Genomic DNA, 20,606 nt, shown 5'->3' with positions numbered 1-20,606 from the left:
TGCAAGAATGTAAGACAATAATATATTCCTAGGCTTGAGCAACGCATCTCTGATGTTATTGGAAAATGTTAATCATTCGGTCTCCATCTTAATTATACCTTTTTTTTTAACAAATTCCATTAGATGCGTTTGTCAAGAACCTGGAACTTATCTCCAACAATCTTAAGAATCTCATTTTTGTCATGAAATAAACTGCAAAAAACACTGAGAAGTATTTGAATAAATATGCGGTATATATATGAACTTGTCATTAACTAAAACAACAGCAAAACTGATACAAAAAATAAAATAAATAGAAGTACATATAAAAGACAATCTTACTATATAGTACATACGATCCAGTCCTTTCCTTAGTTATTATTTATCGTCCGGTGCTCTTGAATCACGATCATGTTACTCCTTGTGCTCATTCTACTTGTTCTCCCGAACCCTGGATCTTGTGATATCAATTTCTCCTTCGCTTCTTTTGATTCAAATAGTTGTGATCCTGATGGTGATTTTATCTGTATGGGTTCAGTTAGTTCAATAAACGGGAGTTTGGTTATTACTCAACCCAAAGACAATCAACATGCGAATGTAAACAAATCATCAGCTAATTTGATCGGACGTGTTTTGTACAAGACTCCTGTGATTGCGTGGCCTGCAAGCTTCTCCACTACTTTCACCATCAAGATTGTTGTTGATCCCGATTCTGCTTTGTCTGGTGACGGAATGGCTTTTGTAATTGCTCAAGACAACCAACCTTCTCCTTCACAAAGCTACGGATCTTATCTCGGGATCCTTGCTCCTTCAACAAAACGTGAGTGTAATTCCAAAGTTTTTGTTAATGTGTCCCACATTAGCTAGACAATGTCCAACCTTTTAAGTGTTATTTTAGAGAGAAAATCTAGATTTAATCTCACCGAGGCTACGTCTCAAACTGTCACATGTCGGGTAGACAAGGAGTTTAACTTATAGATAGAAAATCTAGGACTCAACATCGATAAGTAACACTTCCTTTTTTAATGAATACAAACCATAACATGTACGTTACATATTTTCTATATGACATGTTCAAATTAAAATCATGAACGTATTCTTTCAAATTATGGAACATATTATTGGTGACGTATGGTATAAATCTTTTCTAATTTTTATCAATGTATCAAACATACGATTAGTGATAACCGAGAGAACAACATTTCAGGTGGAGCACTTCGCCAACTTGCGGTAGAGTTAGACACGTATCAAAACGAATATGTCAGCGACCCAGATGGGAATCACATAGCTATTGACACTGTTAGCATACAGGACCCAGTTGTCGTAAAAAGTCTTGAAAAAACCGGAATTGATCTAAAGAGTGGAAGAGACATCATGGTTCAAATTAAATACGATGGTTGGGAGAAAATATTACAAATTCAAGTAGCATACACCGGAGAGCCCTTTGTTGATTTTATCACCCAACGCATCATTATGAAAAGAACTGTTCCAAAGCAAGTGTATATCGGATTCACAGGTGCAACCGGTGGTGCACAAGAATCACATCGTGTCGTTAACTGGAATTTCACATCATCCGAACTGCCTGAAAAATCACTAAAAACAGCTATGGGACTATGTAAAAGGGAGATCCTGTTGGTGATTGTTCTTCCTGTTCTATTTGGGCTTTTGATTTTGACAGCGGGTATGATTCCGTTTGCTGTCAGAGCTTTTAGGAAGAACAAAGAGAGGAAACAAAGACACATGGAAATTGAAAATCTGTCGCAAAATGCAGCAAATGCTCCCAATGTGTTCAAATATAGAACACTTTCAAAGGCAACAAAAAACTTCAGTAAAAGCAACTTATTAGGGATAGGTGGTTTTGGAAGCGTGTACAAAGGTCAATTATCCGATCCTACTAAAACAATAGCCGTTAAGAAAGTTTCCGCGACATCAACTCAAGGTTAATTTGTTTTGGCAACATAATATTATTTAAATCATTACCATGTTGTCCCAATAGATTATACTTTAAAAAAACTAGGTAAATTAATTACTACTAAACATTACTTATGTAGTTTAATTGATTAAATAACCAAATACATGAATTATTAGGTGAGAAGGAGTATTTGGCCGAGATATGCACAATTGGGCGACTAAAGCATAAGAACTTGCTATCACTAGAAGGATGGTGTCACGATCATGGTCAACTCCTCCTTGTTTACACTTATATGCCCAATGGTAGCCTTGATAAGTACATTGGGAAAACATTCTTGGATTGGGAACAACGATACAAGATTTTGATGGGTCTTGCATCAGTACTAGTCTACCTTCATGAAGAATGTGGAAACCCTGTGGTTCATCGTGATGTAAAACCGAACAATGTGATGTTAGATTCCGAATTTAATGCTTATTTAGGGGATTTTGGGCTTGCTAGATTGGTTCGTAGCGACACATCGGTTATGACAATGGTTGCAGGGACAATTGGGTACCTTGCACCGGAGGTAACATACACTGGTAGGGCTACACCGGAGTCTGATGTCTATAGCTTTGGGATGGTTGTGATTGAAGTTGTGTGTGGGAAAAGATCACAATGGATGATGGATGAGAACAGTCTTGTTGATTATGTATGGGAATTGTATGAAAAGGGTGAGATTTTGAACTGTGTTGATCGGACACTTGCCGGAAAATACAACTCCGATGAAGTGAGGAGGACTTTGATGGTCGGACTTGCTTGTTTGCATCCGGGGTCTAAGTTCCGGCCAACTATGAGGAAAGTTGTTCAAGTGTTTATGAACCCTGAAGAGCCGTTAATGAGCGTGCCACTTTCCAGGCCAATGGTTGTTAGTTTGTCTTTTAGTTCATCGACAACAAATTCTACCGGTGTTGCAGATAGTGGTGGATCAATGCAATCTTTTCCGGAAGAGATGACGATTACTAGAAATGCATCGTGTTCAGATGAATGAATTATGTAAAACGTCATGTAAAGATTAACATTTTAATATTCATTATTAAAGCGTAATTCTTTTAGATGTTACGACTTTTTAAAATCATAATAATTTTGTATATAAGACCAATATATATCATTAATCTAAAAAAGTAGTTTTGGCCCCTACCAAAATAATTGAGGGTTAGATATATAGTGTAATGAAAATGAACCCATAACAAAATAATTGAGGGTTTAAGTGCCATACAAATGTATATATTTGGAAGTCGGATTAACGAGGGAGTCCGGTGGATTTTGATGTCTGTGAGAAAAAATTAAATTGGCCCCTATTAGTATAAGTAAAAAATCGTTAATAATATGATAAGTCGATTAACGTTTTAAAAACGATTAAGAAATTTACATATGTTATAAGAAACTTATTTATATATAAATAAAGTTTAAGAGTTAATTAATATTAAAAAACATGTCTTACATCTAAACTAGATGCATGTCATCCGTGTCATTGTCGTGGGTTTAAATGGTCAGGAGTTTAAAGCAAAAAGTTTTTTTTTTGATACATTGAATCGAAATATAGTACAGTGATGGAGGAAAAAAATTTACACGTTACAAATGAGTTTAACAAATGAGTTTTATGTGAACGTTGGAACTCAGTGTACAATGGAAAGAACACTTTTTTTTTTGGTTTGATGCGATATTTTAGAATTAAAATAGTTTTTTTTAAAACTAAAATAAGTAGAAATTTGAATTTCAAACATTAGATATAAATTTGAGAGAAATATACATCAATAAAATGTATAAACCCTCATGTCATCTACAAAATAATAAATATTGGTTATAGAGTTATTGATTAATAAAACTTAGGAGTGTCAACAAAGATCATGCGCTCTAGGAGCTATAGATACAAGGTTAAATTCGTAAAATCTGCAAAATATAATATGAAATATATACTTTATTTGATACATATTGCAAAAAAAATAAAAATAAGTATACTGCTGTTAAGGGTAAAAAACTGTAAGTATGTTGATGATAAGAGTGTTATTATAGCTAGCACTACAAGAAAAGTCTCTTTTAGTGACCAATTTTTAGTGACGACCTAAAATTTGGTCACTGATAACATCATTTAGTCACCATATATTTAGTCGTCACTAAATTTTGGTAATACTACAAATTTAGTGACCACTATCATGATGGTCGTCACTCACCCGTCACTAAAATGTAGAATAAAGTTTAAATAATTACGTGCGTACGTCATAGCAAGTATTAGTTACCAAACAGAGTGGTCATTATATTGGAGGCTTAGTGACAACAAATAATGGTCCCTGGGTTGGAGGGTTAATGATGAAAAATTGTAGCATTAGAGACTTAGTGACCAAAAATAATGGTCACTGAATTGGAGACGGAGTGACCAAAAATAGTGGTCACCGAATTAAACTTAGTGACCAAACATAGTAGTCACTAGCTATTTATATATTTTATGAGTTGAAAAAAAAAATAACCAATAACTGATTAAAAAATTGCAATAGTGATTTTTACCTATTTGATGTTAGGGTAATTTCATAATTTGGTATAAAGGGGTTTGGAGTAATAACAATCCCAACAAGGGTCTTAGTGGAAAAGATTAAAAGATGAAGGGGTGACAACATAAGTATGATAAGTTGAGGGTTAAATTCTAATAAAATAAACGCAAAATGTGGTTATCATCTCCATTAATTACATATCTACGCTACGCATACATCCTCTCGCTTTCCTTTGTTCATAATCTGCATCAACCACCGCCACCATCGTAACCTCGCATTCCGTCTTCCGTCGGCGCTACTACCACATTGAAGATCACCTCTCTCTCCTTCGTTCACTTCAGTACCGCGCTCTAAAGTTTGAAGCCCTAGTTTTCGCAATTGAAACTTCAATTAGGTAATCACTTCCCCAAAACTTGATTAAGGTGCGATTAGGGCTCAAGAAACCTCAATTGGAGCTTAATTCCTTGCATTTGATGTTGTGTTCATCGTTACTAAAGGTCGAAAGGTAATGTTATCCTTTCCTCAATCTCTCTTCTCTTCTTCATCATTGATTGCTTAGGGACAACATCCTCCTCTACCTACTTTTCAAGCTCTCGACTCCATTCTAATTCCTATTCACAATCACGCACTTACACAAGCACGTATGAACACACCCAATAAAAAACACATAGAAATACGTAATCACTTATGAAAGGAGTCAATTTTTCTTTTAAGTTATTGTACGTTTCCAATTGAGGGATGTTGTGGTGTTTGTTCCCGCTGTTTAGTTTTGAGGTTTTATGATCGATTTTTTGTTGTGTGTCTCTGAGGAATGTTGGAATTTTTTGTGATGTTCTGTTATTTGTCTTCCGAATTCTGGAAATTGTGTTGATTTAATAGACATTTTTTTTTTTGATTTTCTCTATATTTTCGATGTAGGTTATTTTAGGCATTTGACTAATGATGAAAAAAATCTTTTTTCAGAAAACTTATTAGAATAATACGTTCATACATTTCTCATGTCTGATGGGTAAAATTTATTTGAGTATTTGAGTGAAGATAGCAGAATTATGTTACATTTGATGATCACACATTGATGGAAAACAAAAGAAACTTTAAAGCAATCTCTTTAATCCTGATTTTAATGTATATATACACATACATACAAGTCTATGTTGATGTATATTACATACATCTAATATACAAGAACAAAAATGTTTTTATGTCAGTTGCTTTTGGTATATCCTATCTATATTTTTTTTGTGAAAGCCCTAACTAATTGTGTTTCTCATTCTACCATTTATCCTTTTGCATATATGTATATCATATTAATCATCAGTAAAAGGACTAATGATATACAAATTCACAATTGCATACATAAAGAGAAGCTATTTCATAATCTTTTCCAGTCATGCCTGAGTGGTTTTCTATCATGTTTAACTTTATAATCTTTCTGTTTTATAGTGGTATTAAATAAAGTAAAATCACATAGTTTATTGGATATAATTGTAAACTACAGGCTACCATTGGTATTGATTTCTTGTCAAAAACAATGTACCTTGAAGATAGAACAGTTCGATTACAGCTTCGGTAAGTTTTCTTGTTTGTTACTTATGGTTTTCTTTATTAAGTCAAAAAGAATATATAATATTATATAGAAAGAGATTACTGGATTAATAAATACAAAAGTAGTTGATGTGGATTTTGGTGTTAACATTTCAGGGATACTGCTGGACAGGAGAGATTTAGGAGTCTAATTCCAAGTTATATACGAGATTCATCAATTGCAGTCATTGTCTATGACGTTGCTAGTGAGTAATTTCTTTTTAAAAGAAAAAAAATTGTCCATTTTTTGTTTTATGTTTTGCATATATATATATATATATATATATATATATATATATATATATATATATATATATATATATATTCAGATCGACAATCATTCTTGAACACTACAAAATGGATAGAAGAAGTACGTACTGAACGACGCACTGATGTCATCATAATCTTTGTTGGCAACAAAATAGATCTTGTTGACAAAAGGTAAATCAGATTTAATTAATCATCTTATTTTTATTTTGTGTGTCCTGTTTGTTGATTTATTATTATTATTACTATGTAGGCAAGTTTCAATTGAAGAAGGAGATGGCAAAGCTCGTGAATTTGGAGTTATGTTTATAGAAACAAGTGCAAAAGCTGGATTCAACATTATTGTTTAATTAAAATCCCTTTCTCTTTCTCCATCCCTTTCTTTATATGTATGGTGTTTATTTTTTACTTAATGCAGAAAGAGGAAAATGTATGTCTGACTTTTGGTCTTATTGTGTAGCCCTTATTCCGGAAGATTGCTGCTGCTTTACCAGGAATGGATACAATGTCATCCATAAAACAAGAAGATATGGTTGATGTCAATTTGAAGTCTTCTGGTAATGCTTCTCATTCAGACCAAGGTAGAGGGTGTGCATGTTAGAAAGACAATTTTTTTTCACAATTTTCATTTGAGTAATGCTTTATCAATATGCATCTTCTATAGGTATTTAAACAGTATAAAAGCAAGTGATTTTTTCACAAATGCATTTTTTTTTTACAATTTTAGTCTTTGTCTTGGAAATATATTTCAAAATGATTCTAGGTGTGTGATATTTTCTTCATATCACTTATAAAACTTAGCTTCATAATCATACCATGTTTACAAAATATGAATCAATCTTAATCTTTTACACAGTGATGCTGATGGGGTCGCTAGTTTGTGTTGATGGTACCATTTGAAAATGATGTTGTTTCTACACCCGAGGTTAGTTTGTTTTTTACACAGTGAAACATGTTTTTAATGCATTTAGCTCATGAACTTTTAGGTTAAATACAAGGATGTAAGGAGAATCGATCAACTTCCAATTCCTATTATAATATTTAAATAAAGGATGTGTACCTTCCACCATGGGTAATTAGTTTTAATTAAGTTGAATGGAGATATCATATATACAGGTTGTAGCTGCTATGTGCTCAATAGTCCCTTATGTTAGCATAGTAGTCATGAAATACACCAGTTCTAGTAATGTTTTGTAAAAAAAATATGAGCAAGTTTCAAGATCATGGAACCACATTTATTGGAAGCTAATATGAGGTTAGATTGGATTGTATTGGATTCAGTTATTGTAATTTTATTTAAACATTATCACTGAAATAATTAAGTACTTTTTAATTTATAGCAATTACATCAACATACTCAGTATCGACTTTTCTTGTGTTTTCCTGATTAATGACCACCTTTTTTGATCTGTAAACAGTAAATATTTAGTGACCACTTTTTGGTCACTATAGTCATTAATATGGTAAAGAAAACTGGTGACTTTTTTGTGGTCACTATAAGTGGTCACTAATTGAATATAGCAATGACGACTTTCTTTGATTAGTGACAATATTTAGTGACGAAACAGGTCGTCATGGATTTAGTGACAAGTATATTTTGTTCACTATTTAGTGACCATATTCAATTATGGTCAAAAATTCGGTTTTGTGACGGACCTATAGTGACGACTTGAATTTTTGTCACTAAATCATTTTGTGACGAATCGTTCTACTGTTAGTGACCATTTTGTTTTGGTCACTAATTGGTATTTTTTTTTTGTAATGCACTACTAGAAAAACAGCCTTTTACGACGCTCATTGCGCATTGTAAAAGGTTCAGACGACGCGCAAATGCGCGTCAAGGAAGGCCCTGTCATAAAGAGAGACGACGCGCTTTTGCGCGTCATCTATACACGACGCGCATTTACGACGCTCATTTACGACGCGCAATTACGACGCGCGTTTACGACACGCAATGCGTATCAAGGAAGGCCCTGTCATAAAGGAAGACGACATGCATTCGCGTGTCGTAACCTTACGACGCGCGTGTTAATGACATCCAATGCGTATCAAGAAATCCCTTTTCAAGAAAGACCATGTCATAAATGAAGATGACACACATTTTTGCGTGTCATAATTTTAAATGTTTTTAAAATTATATATTTTTGATAGATTTACTAATTTTCAAATTAAATAACACATTAAAAGTCTCATAATAAAAAATAAAATACCATAAACAATAAAGATAATTCATTGTACTAGTATGTAAAATACAAATAATCATTCCAATAGTAAGTAAATGTAACACATTGCTAATATTGCATAATATTTATTATAGAAAACAAAACAAGTACAACATTAAAAGAAACCCATGACTAAATTCTCCTTTGAAAATTTCCTTTCTAAAAGAATAACCTGAATGCAGGAACTTTGAGAGGCTATACGGCATGGAAGGAGGTTGCTAGAGCTGTCAGAACCTGCACATGGGAAATCGGTAACTTAACATGCAATACAATACAACACTAAAATGATTCTTTGGATCATTTTGTAAATAAGATTTATTCATTACTTTGCCTCTGTTAAATTTTATTAGTCATTAAACAAATTATATTATGTACAAAGATAAACATAAATAACACCAAATATAATCAGGACAGACAATCATGCTTCTATACCTATACATATACCAATGACTTTCAACAACGATTAAATGTTTATTGATCAAGGAAAGCAAAAAAAATAAATAAATAATGCACTAGAATTAATAGATAACAAAAGGCAACTTTTGTAACTACCTGTTGGTCAAAGATTTTAGGACTGGCAAGTCAACAAGTAGCAGGTGTGCATCTGAGGAAAATGAAGAAATTTTATTAGTCATCAAAAAAAAAAGTTTAATACCTGTTGTCTTTTTAAGCAGGAGTGTGGATGTGTTTTTCAAAATGATTACCTAAAAAATTTTGTAATATTACGATTCTAGATTAAACCTTTTTTAAACCCATTACTTCCGGATATAAAGATATCTTATATTATTAAAAAGGACCAGCATACTTCCAGTTTTCTCTTCAATCAAAAGCATAAGACAGAGCACAAATCTTTGCTAGTACTTTTTATTAAAGCTTTTACACCCATTTTATCGTTTTTTGTAAGTAGTTTAACTCAGGGCATGACCTTATATTCTATAGGAAATTCAGTAGTACTTGTCATTGTATTTAATTAGATAAAAAAAATGCACCTTATAATTCAAAGAAGCAAACTTTCAAAGAGGCTATTCTGCTCATTAAGTATTTTCCCACACTTGGCTTGGCTTCTAATCACAGAGCTCTATGGACACTGGTATATGTTCCTTGCCTAATCCACATCAAAACAATTAGAATTAGATAACGCCATAAGGGTACAAGTTCATGAATCTTACGATGATGTAAACGAGGTTATTTCGATCAAACAACACATGGTGAGGTAGAGGACTAAGGGTAATTTCGTCTTTTTAGTTATTAACAGAAGGAATGGAAGCATACCAGCTAAGCCAGTATATGTGTGAGTGTTTTGAGGAGTTTGAAGTTGTAATTGTGTTTTCACGAGCCAGATAGGATTCGTAAAAAGATATACCTGAATAAGTATCTATTAAATGATATAATAAACCAGAAAAAGTGAAAGAAAATCACTAAATGAAGAGTAAGTATAGCTGTAACAGAGGCGTAATTATGTTAGCAAATTTAAAATGCAAATATCAAATCAAGGTAACTTTATCAATAATTAAATTATAGAAAAAAGACATGAAAAATGCAGTTAAAGCAACAATGGAAGCTTAAAGGATCTCATCTTCAGTATGTGTGACAACAAAATCTCCAAAAATGTCTCCTAAAATCACTCCAGAACAAGTTTGCACTTACTTAAACTCCAGCACTTTGTCTTATGGTGTAAGGCTATAAGCAAGCGGAAGACAAGTGTATAAAGGGTCATGTGTTCCAAATCTGTCATGACCATGACATAAACAAAACTCAATTTAATAAAATAGATTTCATTAACAAGCTAAACAGCAAATCATTAGTTTCAATTGATAAAAACTTAATTTTAGGAGAAAATAGATTAACCTGATATGATATAAAGGGTCATGCGTTCCAAATCTGCATTTGTACTCTTTAGGAGAAAAAGACCTGTTAGGATCTAACCATTTTTATAAAGGTTTGAGATACTTGCAGCAAACAATAAAAAAATGAAAATAGAATTAAGCCTGCAAGTTGATGGCACAAACTCCAATTTACTAGAATGGTGAGAAATCCTGATTAATACACAAATCAACAAAGAGTCAACAAAGCCAAGACATTTATGCTCAGAAACTATTTTAGGCCATGTAAGTTGCACACTTTCTTCACCTCCATATACAGTACTAACATGTAAATTCCCCTGTAAATCAGATTTATCATTACATTAATCAAATTAAGCCTCAAATCATGGTGAAATTGACATCATGTTACATGATACCCTATTTGTTAAACAAACCGCTTATTCCAAAAGTTAAATATCCAATGGGACATTTACCTAAAGTTTCTGAATTGTTGATGTCAAAGTGTATAATATAATAGAGCAGTTGCACCACATTCACAATAGGTAAGTGATATATTGTCAATCTCTTGATCACATCTAATTAGGCTTACCGGATGACCAATTACTCGAGTCCATCATCTTAAAAATGATGTAAACTACTTGTCATCTGTCCACATTCACAACCTCATAACCAAACATGAATATTCTTTTTTATTTTTTATTTTTTTATTACTTAATGGAATTATGGAACTTACATTACTTGTTTCCTTCCATAAACAATCTCCGAGATGAATAAGCAGCCGTTCAACATCTTTGGTCTTCTTAGCAGTAATCATAGCCAAATTTTCTTCCCAATCATCAATCATAGCATTAGCACCAAATTAAGCCTACATAAAACAAAAAAGTCAACAACTTGGATACTTTTTTTTGTCTTTTTTCTTTTTAAATTTCATAAATAATTGATATAATCATATTAAATTTTACAAAAAAGGACAAAGTTGACTTGCCTGAACTGTTGATGATACCCTAGTAAAAGAAGCAAGTTTTTGCTCACCAGGCTTACCACTATTAAGTCATTCTGTCCAGACCATTTCTATTGATCCCTCACTCAATGATCTCTTTATTGGTACCACCCCTGCCATGATTGGAGAATGTAATCCCACTAAACAGAGCTCCGTTTAGAAAAAGAAAACATTACTAATATCGACACCGGGTACGGGTCTGACCCGTCTTTTTGTATTCACTCGGGCACCTTTATTCATCAAGATTGTACCTAACCATAAATCTACCTGTCTTGAGATTCCCAGGATTACCCCTTTTGCATCATCGAGTTGTGTGATCTTTCTCCTTAGTAGATTGTAAACAAAAACCACACGTTGGACTATAAATGCTTGCGGAAACATTTTTTATAGCATCGATGCTTTCACTTTCACAAGCCAAACATATAGTCTGTAACATGGAAGGTGAACTAAAGTGATGCCAAAGTACCTGCAGGATGTGAAAAGTCGTCTCTACCCCCGACAGAAATATATATATATATATATATATATATATATATATATATATATATATATATATTTCATTGGATGCAATGCAACATACCACATGGGAGCCCATGGAGTAGCAATTTCCAGGAAGGGATAAGGCCACCTGCAATAGCCTCTCAAACTTCAATCCTAAGAAATTTTATAGTAAATAATTGATAAATGACAAAAGAAGTGGGTTCTAGTAAGTGGAAATCACCATGTAAAGCAGCAGGCATGCATAACCCACTAGAAAATTATATAAGCTGAGCTCCACAAGACAAAGTATGTTAATCCGTGCCAAGTAAATTGCTACAAGGGGCACAAGAAAAAGACAAATAGTGAGATAATGGCATCAGCTCGACACTTATTAGGATCATTAATATAATGAATAACCAATTGGTGAATGCGGTCCGATCACTTACTAGGATGTTGAGAGCAGAATCCAGGAGGAGAAAAACAGCATTCAGGGAGTGCATGCAACCAATCAACTACAATCACAACAAAGATTTATTTATAGCCAAACTAACTCAGATTTAGAATGCCAACAACAACAGTTCCGAATGAATCATAATGTACATATATATTTGTTATGAGCTAGCAAACAATAAAAAGAGAATGACAATTATTTCCAGGAAACAAAAGGAAAAAGGAGGAGATTTTAATCTTTTTTGAAGAGTGTGAGAGGTTGGTATTGTATTCCCAAATCCCAATGAAAGAAAAGGGGCAAGGGACAAATGCTAACCAGGGTAAGTTGGAAGCCATCGCCAGACTGAAACGGGAGTAATAGGCACCAAAATACAAGGTCAGTAAGCACAACAACACCTGCACAAGTCTGTTCACATACACCAACAATCAGCTTTAAACACTTTAAAAAAAATCTCATGACTGCATGAATATCAGAAAGCTCAAGGTGATCAATCTCCTTAGCAGAATTGTAACGATTTGAAGATGGACCAGAACCCCCTTGTGATGGGAAAATTGGAACATGAAATGTAATGAAATAGGTCACCAAATGAATCAACACACCTTAAGTTTGTCTTGGCTAGTAAATGAAAGGACACTAGCTGGAAGTGATAAAATGAGAGGAACTAATTCCCTAAACGAAAAATAAAAAACAAAAATGTTAATAGATTCAAGAATAAATGTGTTAAGACTTAAGAGAGAATGTTATTCACTTGCCTTTTTTGATCTAAGCAATCTAAAGCATCAATTTGGTGATATAAATCCTTGCTATTGCCAGGGATTCCAATCCCAAGAAAAAATCTTGCCAAACCCAATATCTTGTCCCTAGTATCTGCAAATATCAAATAAAAAGAATTATAAAATTTAAAATTATGAGCATAGGAAATACAAGTGGTGTCTAGAAACATAATAAGATTGTGTCATATATTAAAACTTCCGGAAGCGGAAGCGAAAGTTGTCAGCCCACGAACAACTGATGAGGTGGCTGAAACAGGACCTTGATATTGATCATCAAAGAAATTGGCCCCACTATCTACAAAATTGTATAAAAACAGGAAGCATGTATAAAAATAATGATATCTCCCATGTTAGAATATAATTCATGCACTAACCATATTTATCTAAATTTTCAAATAGCTTCACAACATCCTCTTTCAGTGCCTTAATCTGCAAAAAGAAAAGCATAATTAGAACAGATAAGACCCTTAATGCAATAATATGTCCAGTAAACAATAAAGTTAAGAAAAAGGCACAAGTAGCTGAAATTTGTCAAATTCTTCAATGTACAACTACAATTGTAAAAGTTTATAAAAATTTATAAATGCCACAACATATAATGTGCACTAAAGCTTAAAATGTATCATGGCTGATGCGATACGTTAAGTGGTCTACTAAAGCTTAAAATTTGGTTTATACATTTTAACAAACAAATAATGTGCACATTATGTTGATCAGAATACATGGCCTTTCAATTCTCACAGAACCAAAAAAATTGAGAAATAAGTACAGGAAAGGAAACCAAATGACATTTTCTAACAAAAACTAATCAATCATGAGGAACACAGCGCAAGATGAAAAAATGAAGTAGTACTGATGGAAGAAGGTGGAGGCATCAATAGAGGGAACAAGGTAAAAAAAAAAGGAGATCGAACCATTTAGTGTGAGGGTCGATTTGGAAGAAATCTCAAACCCTTAACCTTAAACATGATGTGAAGAGATTGATCCATAATCTTCTTCGTCTCCGTCAATTCCTTGGGCTCACATAATCGGACGATGGTGGTAAATGAAGCATTCTTTGAGAAAGAAGGTGCATCGCTGCAGTTTGAGGCTAGAAGAGGCAATGACGATTGGAGGCAGTGGATGTGGGTGAGGGGTGGAGATGAGGAAGAAGAAGGTAGGGGTTTAAAGAATTTGGGATTTCATTTTCCCTCGGAGACACGTGTTTCTTAAAAAAAAAATATAAAGTGACATTCACAGAGGACGCAAAAGTGCCCTCCGTGTTTTTATATTTTTACACGAGACACTAATTTAAGGACACGCAATAATGCGTGACCTAAATCCATAAATTTTTTGAAGATATGACACTTTTTTAACGTCACTTTCTTTTGCGTAACATAAATCAATGAGTGCCGTGGTTTGCGCGTCGTAAAAGGATGTTTTTCTAGTAGTGATGTAGGATTGGTTTGGGGCAGCTGTTGAGAAATGCACAACATAGTGAGAAGATATTTTTGTTGTTAAGAGACTAATAAATATTGTGAGAAAAGTAGTAATTTAATACCTCCTCCACACCACCATATTACTCTTTTAGTGACCATTTAAATATTCTTTCCTAACCGTCTCATTACCAAACTTGAACCATTGATCTAATAAGATTGATAGGGTTGGCCTGATGAATGCATAATAGTGTCCACCATAGACCCCAACACTATGAACCAGTACACTGTAAACAGGAAAGACATGTAAGGAAAGAAGTAAAAATCATACTAACAACACATAAAAAGTGATGTGATTCCTGTGAAGGGTACAAAGGTTGAGAAGACTTTTATCTAAATCAGGAGATAGACACTTGCCACCCTCCCTATCAAGATCGAACTCTAACAGGAATTGATAACGAAATACAAAAAATAGTAATATACATTTGTACATTAAGTCTACTCTACATTTTTTCTCATTAAAGCATTATACTTTAAAAGTACAATGCTATAACTAGGTATGTTTTGAAATCAACCAACAATTGCAACCTTGTGCTTTCAATGTTATGCTTTTATTAGATAAAAATAAAATAAATTTATATAAATAGAAAAGAAGGTAAGAATAAAAAATTACCGATAAAATTATAGTATTGTACATTTAAAATACAATGATTTAAAAAGATATACTCACATCATATTTTACACTGGATGGATGATGTTGTAGTGGATGGTGTTAAAATAATAGTATTAGAAGTTTTTTTATGATCTATTCAATTATGAATGAAATCGTATATAAGAGTTGGTAGTTATTATACTAGAAGTTCTTGGCTATAGTTGTTCAATTGTCTAAATCTCTATAAACATGTAGGCATTATATTAGACTGATATGGATGTCATTTGGACATTCACTACAATTTTTGAGCTGCCAAACAAGGTGACGAGAAAAAAGTGTTTTTTTTTTTTGAAAAAGACGAAAATGCCTTTATCATAAAAAAATCTCCTTACAAAGCTAACCTTAGCAAACTGGAGCAAATGCAAGCTGACCTTGCAGTCTTCACCTTTCTCCAATAATAATGTCATAATATTTCAGACATTAACAGACGAAGATCAAGTGAAACAAAAACAAACAAGCAAAGAGTCAAAAGACAAAAATAATAATAATAATAATAATAAATCGTTGATTTGAATAAATCAAATATGCGACTTGATGAAAGCAAAAACCAGACAACCAAATTAATGAAAATCATGATGAGTCGACCAGATAAATCCTAACCTCCCATAGTAATGATTATAACGATCCAAAGAATAAACTACAATTAACAGAAAAGGCAAATTGTGGGAAATACCTATATCGACAATGTAGTTTTTCATATCACCCATAATAGCAACATACTTGTACTACATTTGATAGGTTTGTAAAATCCATAAAAATCATAACAAATTTGAACTTTGTAAAACAACCCAAATCATAGAATGCTTACAAAATCATTGTTTTCAAAGTATTGTTCTATATCAGAGTATCCCATATATCTAAAGTACATAAAATAGAGGATGTGTAGGGTCACGTCATCATCTTCCCGTAATTGTTAGAAGTACCTAAAACAACAACTAAAAACAATAAACTAAAGCTTAGTGTGTTCCGCTAAAATACCAAACATAAACAAATAACATATACAACAGCATGCCGGGTCCAATCAACCATCGGGTTAGAATACCCCGTGCCCAATCAACCTTCAGGTCCATTCATCCTCGTGATGGAATACCCCAGGTTGGAATGTCAATATATAATGGGTCCACTCAGTCATCAGATTGGAATAACCTAGGCCCTCAATACGAGTCTGGCATGCCAACCGACCCTCAACTCGTATTTGGAATGCACTTGAGCCGTCAGTATGATTCTGACATGCTAACCGGCCCTCATCTCATATATAAAATGCTCCCAAGTTTGTTGGCTACAACACAAAGCAGTACAACCTCAACCCACCACCATATGTTGACATATAACAGATAACAAACATATACAAATAATCATGCAGAGAGAATCTAATGTAGTCCTACAGATCTACTAGACTAAGCATATTGGCAACTAGCATATAATCATGCAGATCTATTCCACACTCAGCATATCAATGTATATTAGGATATCAATCTAACGGGTCGGCCTTGGTGCCTTTGACTCACAAGTACACTAAGGAAAAATCACCTCACAGTCTGAACAATAGATGATAAGGTCCGGACTCTAAATCTCAGCTCTAACCGTCACCTATTCATGCAAATGACCAGTTCTCAAACACCAAAGAAAATACCCAAAATACCCTTTGGTCAAACTTGGTCAAATTCAAAGTCAAAATGGTCAAAATCCATAAGTCAATTGAGTCAACCCACACTACAAATAAAATTGCATTTAGTGACACAAAATCTAAGTGGCATTTTACTTTTGTGCCATTATAGCCTACTATTAGTGACACTTTTATTTGTGCCACTATAAGTTTTAACAAATACAATAAACCTTTTTATATCTGGTGACAATAATAGCCTACTTTTAGTAGGATTTGTTGTTGTGAAACTATAAGTTTTAATACATATAATGATATTTTATATAATATATGACACTAATTGTTAGTCCTAATAAATTACCATGCCACTAATACCATATATTTTATATAGCGGGAAAAACAAAACACTTCGTAAACCCCCCACCAAGTAAAACTTTCATTGTCGCCTCCTCCTTCCTAATTAGCGGGAAAACAAAAAATTGTATCACAATATCCAGCTTTAGGAGTTCATCGATTTAGAAGTGGGAACGACTGAACGAGTATCCTTCGTGGTTCCCTACGCACATGCTCCGGTTCGCCATGCTCAGTCACTCAATTGTTCGACCTGGATCGACTGCCATACTCTGCCTACCGCCGCTTTGCCTTAATCCTCCCCATCCATTCAACACTCTTCGAATTTTCTCTGCTCCGTTCCTCCCAGCTCAAACCTAGATCATATGCCATCCTCCGTGTTACTGTAAGTTGCTTTCGACTTGTCATTTTCCGTGTCCTTGTAATTTTTCTTAGGTAATGTTTACAATCATTAAAAAAACTTTAAATGATTTTATAGTTACATAGGGTTTTTAATAATGTCATATGAAGAAATTTGTTGGTTCCTTTTAGATTGTGGAATTCTATGTTTAACCTGAGGTTGTTTGTGTTGGATTAGTGGCTAAGTCCATAACTATAACTGGTATATACTTGACCCGATTGACATGGTCCATTTGGTTTGCATGGAATCGGAATAATTTGGATAGACTTTTGTGAGAAAAAGGATACTAGTGATTTATATTAATATATTATAAGTTCTAATATATTAATATGAAATCATATTATTTAATTAGTATTGATCAAGAATTAATTTGGAATTAATATTATGATCAAAAGGAGACTAATTAAATATATGGGGATTAATTGTGTAAATCATTCATTCTTATATATGTGGGCTTATGATCCATATTTCTTCATGTTGGGCTAAAACCATGAAGTAACCCATGGATACTCCATGGAGGTTTTAGCCCATGGAGCATGAAGAATATGAAGAGACATGAGTTACATGGTGTAACCCTAATAGCCACCATATATAAGGACCCCATGGCTCAAGAAATCGGCACTAGTGTGGGTACACATGAGGGCTAGCCAATTTGAGCATAAGAACCTTTTCTCTCATGTTATTCCAAGATGTTGGTGATGTTGTGTGAACCATTTGAGGCACTAGGCTCTTAAGCTCCAAGGAATAAAGCTACAACAAAAGAGGTATGTTATTCTACTAGATTTTATATTACTTGTACTTCATAATATGCTTGTTAGGATAATACCTTGGAAAATTGATATTTGTAACAACCCAAAAATCAGGGGTAAAAATTTCATTTTTAATATAACTAAAACATTGATACCATTTAATTCAAACATTCAAATCATAGCCAATCAAATCGTTTATCAGAGTTTATCCCAAAATCATTCATTGCGGAAATCGTAGGTGTGTGCACTGCGATCAATCCGAGCTCTCCTTTTCCAAAACGATGATACCTGAAACCATAAACAAAACCTGTAATCACGAAGCTTATTGAGTTTCCCAGAACATACTAGTCACACAAACCACATATCACATATCTTGTTAGCTATAAAAGCTACACGCGTATCACATATATTGTTAGCTATAAAAGCTACCCATATATCACGTACCCTGTTAGCTATAATAGCTACACACATATCACATAAACCATGCATACAAAAACCTGTAAGGATGTCATGGGCTCCCCCCAGGGTCTTACACCATTGTGTCATGGGCTACCCCACATGGTCTTTACCTAGGAAGGCCATGGGCTACCCCACATGAGTTACATCCAATGCCATGGGCTACCCCACATGGTCTTCACCTAGGAATGCCATGGGCTACCCCACATGGTCTTACATCCAATGCCACGGGCTCCCCCGTGGTCTTCCATGCAATAACACACAGTCACATATCATATCAATTCACATAACAAATAACATAGCATAGCATAAAGCATATAATCGACTAGCATACTACATATCACTATATCAACTAGTGTACCACATAACTCTACAAAATAAGTATACCACACATCTCTACTAAATGGGCCGGCCTTGGTGCCTTAGACCCATTGGTATGGTGAGAAAACTCACTTGACACTACTGAAGCCCCGCAGATAAAACTCCCCTTGCTGGTTGACAGGTTCCCGAACTGTCAACATCAAACAACACCCAATTAATAATTGGTTTTAAGTCCAATGTCTAACTCACACTCCAAAGGCACAAAATGGAAGTAATGGGCCGGAGCCTAACATATGGCCCAATTTTCCAAATTGGGCCCACACCTCTACATGGACTTATTTTAAGGCCCAACCAATTATTCTAGGCCAAACAATTGGCATTCTGATGGCTTAATGGCTAATAATCCTCAAGGCCCAATCATGGCCCACTTATGGCCCAACCTTCCAAATTGGGCCCAAGCCTCTCTAATGGGTCCTAACCTAAGGCCTAATGATTTCTTTAGTCCATAACATGTTCCCAATTGGCCCAATAAAAACCCAAATCCAATTTAGGGTTTCTCACATAAAATATCGATTAGGGTTAAGTGTTCCAACTTAACACATTAAGGACTTAATCCATTAAGTCCATTATTGCCTTAAGTTCATTTACCAATGATTATTATTTAATATCTCCAGTTATTAAATAATTCCCGTGTGTCCCGATTAATTCCCTAAAATTAGGGTTTTGATGGAATTAGGGTTTTCCAAACCCTGATTAGGGTTTCCAACCCAAATGCTAGCCCATTAATTCATTTGTTGGGCTTTTAGATCAATTAGCGCTTTTTTTGGGCCTATTAAGCCCACCTGAATACTATTAAGCCCATTAGGGTTTTATTGGGTCCATTAGAGTCCATTAACCTTCATTGGGCCCATTTGATATTACAAGGCCCATTAGGGTTTCGAGCATCCCAACGAAATCAATACCACAATGCAAAGCACACCGCCACCCGACACGGGGGCCGGTAGCGGCAGGAGGCAGCAGCCACCACCCTATGGTGGTGGTTTTGACTTTCTTTCCACTATCCCATTTGTTACAATTACGATACCATCCAAAAACACACACACATGCTAATAACACACACACACACACACCTCTAAAATACACAAAAACACATGCAACCACCTTAAGGTGGCCGGCAGCGGCAGATGGTGGCAGCCACCACCCTACGGTGGTGGCTGTGGTGGTTTCTACGGATTTCCGGCGGCCTCATCCCATCACAGTACACGGACACACATATCATGCCCAGAAAATAAATCCAACACCCACTGAGGTGGGTGGCAAAGGCAATAGCACAAGAAAGCTAGCAGCGGCGGTGACCATGGCGGCGGATGGCATTGAACGAAACAACCAGCAGCAGCAGCGTAGTCGGCGGCAACGACATCCGCCAGGTCGTCATTCGACGACGACAAGAGGTACCCGACTCGATGGCCCTTCGGTTCGAACATAGATAGCGGCGATGTAACAGTGGAGGATCTAACCATTTACGAACCACATGTTGGTGTTCGGGTTCTCGGCTTCTCCGATGGCGGCTCACAGATTCAGTC

General features: G+C 34.6%; 2 protein-coding genes across 2 annotated transcripts; both read left to right on the top strand.

The window, feature by feature from the left end:
- Positions 1-390: 390 nt before the first annotated feature.
- On the top strand, positions 391-2,918 carry LOC111898395 (probable L-type lectin-domain containing receptor kinase S.7). Its single transcript, XM_023894318.1, has 3 exons — positions 391-805; positions 1,187-1,918; positions 2,068-2,918. Exons 1-3 carry the CDS (start codon positions 391-393, stop codon positions 2,916-2,918), a joined length of 1,998 nt encoding a protein of 665 aa, XP_023750086.1.
- A 2,691-nt stretch (positions 2,919-5,609) lies between these two features.
- On the top strand, positions 5,610-6,868 carry LOC111898396 (ras-related protein RABH1e). The gene is made up of 6 exons (XM_023894319.1): positions 5,610-5,633; positions 5,915-5,985; positions 6,118-6,206; positions 6,330-6,441; positions 6,521-6,611; positions 6,728-6,868. The coding sequence occupies exons 1-6, from the start codon at positions 5,610-5,612 to the stop codon at positions 6,866-6,868; spliced, it is 528 nt and encodes a 175-aa protein (XP_023750087.1).
- Positions 6,869-20,606: the final 13,738 nt, after the last annotated feature.

The sequence above is a fragment of the Lactuca sativa genome, chromosome 5 (genome assembly GCF_002870075.4).
Source record: "Lactuca sativa cultivar Salinas chromosome 5, Lsat_Salinas_v11, whole genome shotgun sequence".
Classification (NCBI taxonomy): domain Eukaryota; kingdom Viridiplantae; phylum Streptophyta; class Magnoliopsida; order Asterales; family Asteraceae; genus Lactuca; species Lactuca sativa.
Note: the sequence above shows the minus strand (reverse complement) of the source record. Positions and strands in the feature narration are given on the sequence as shown.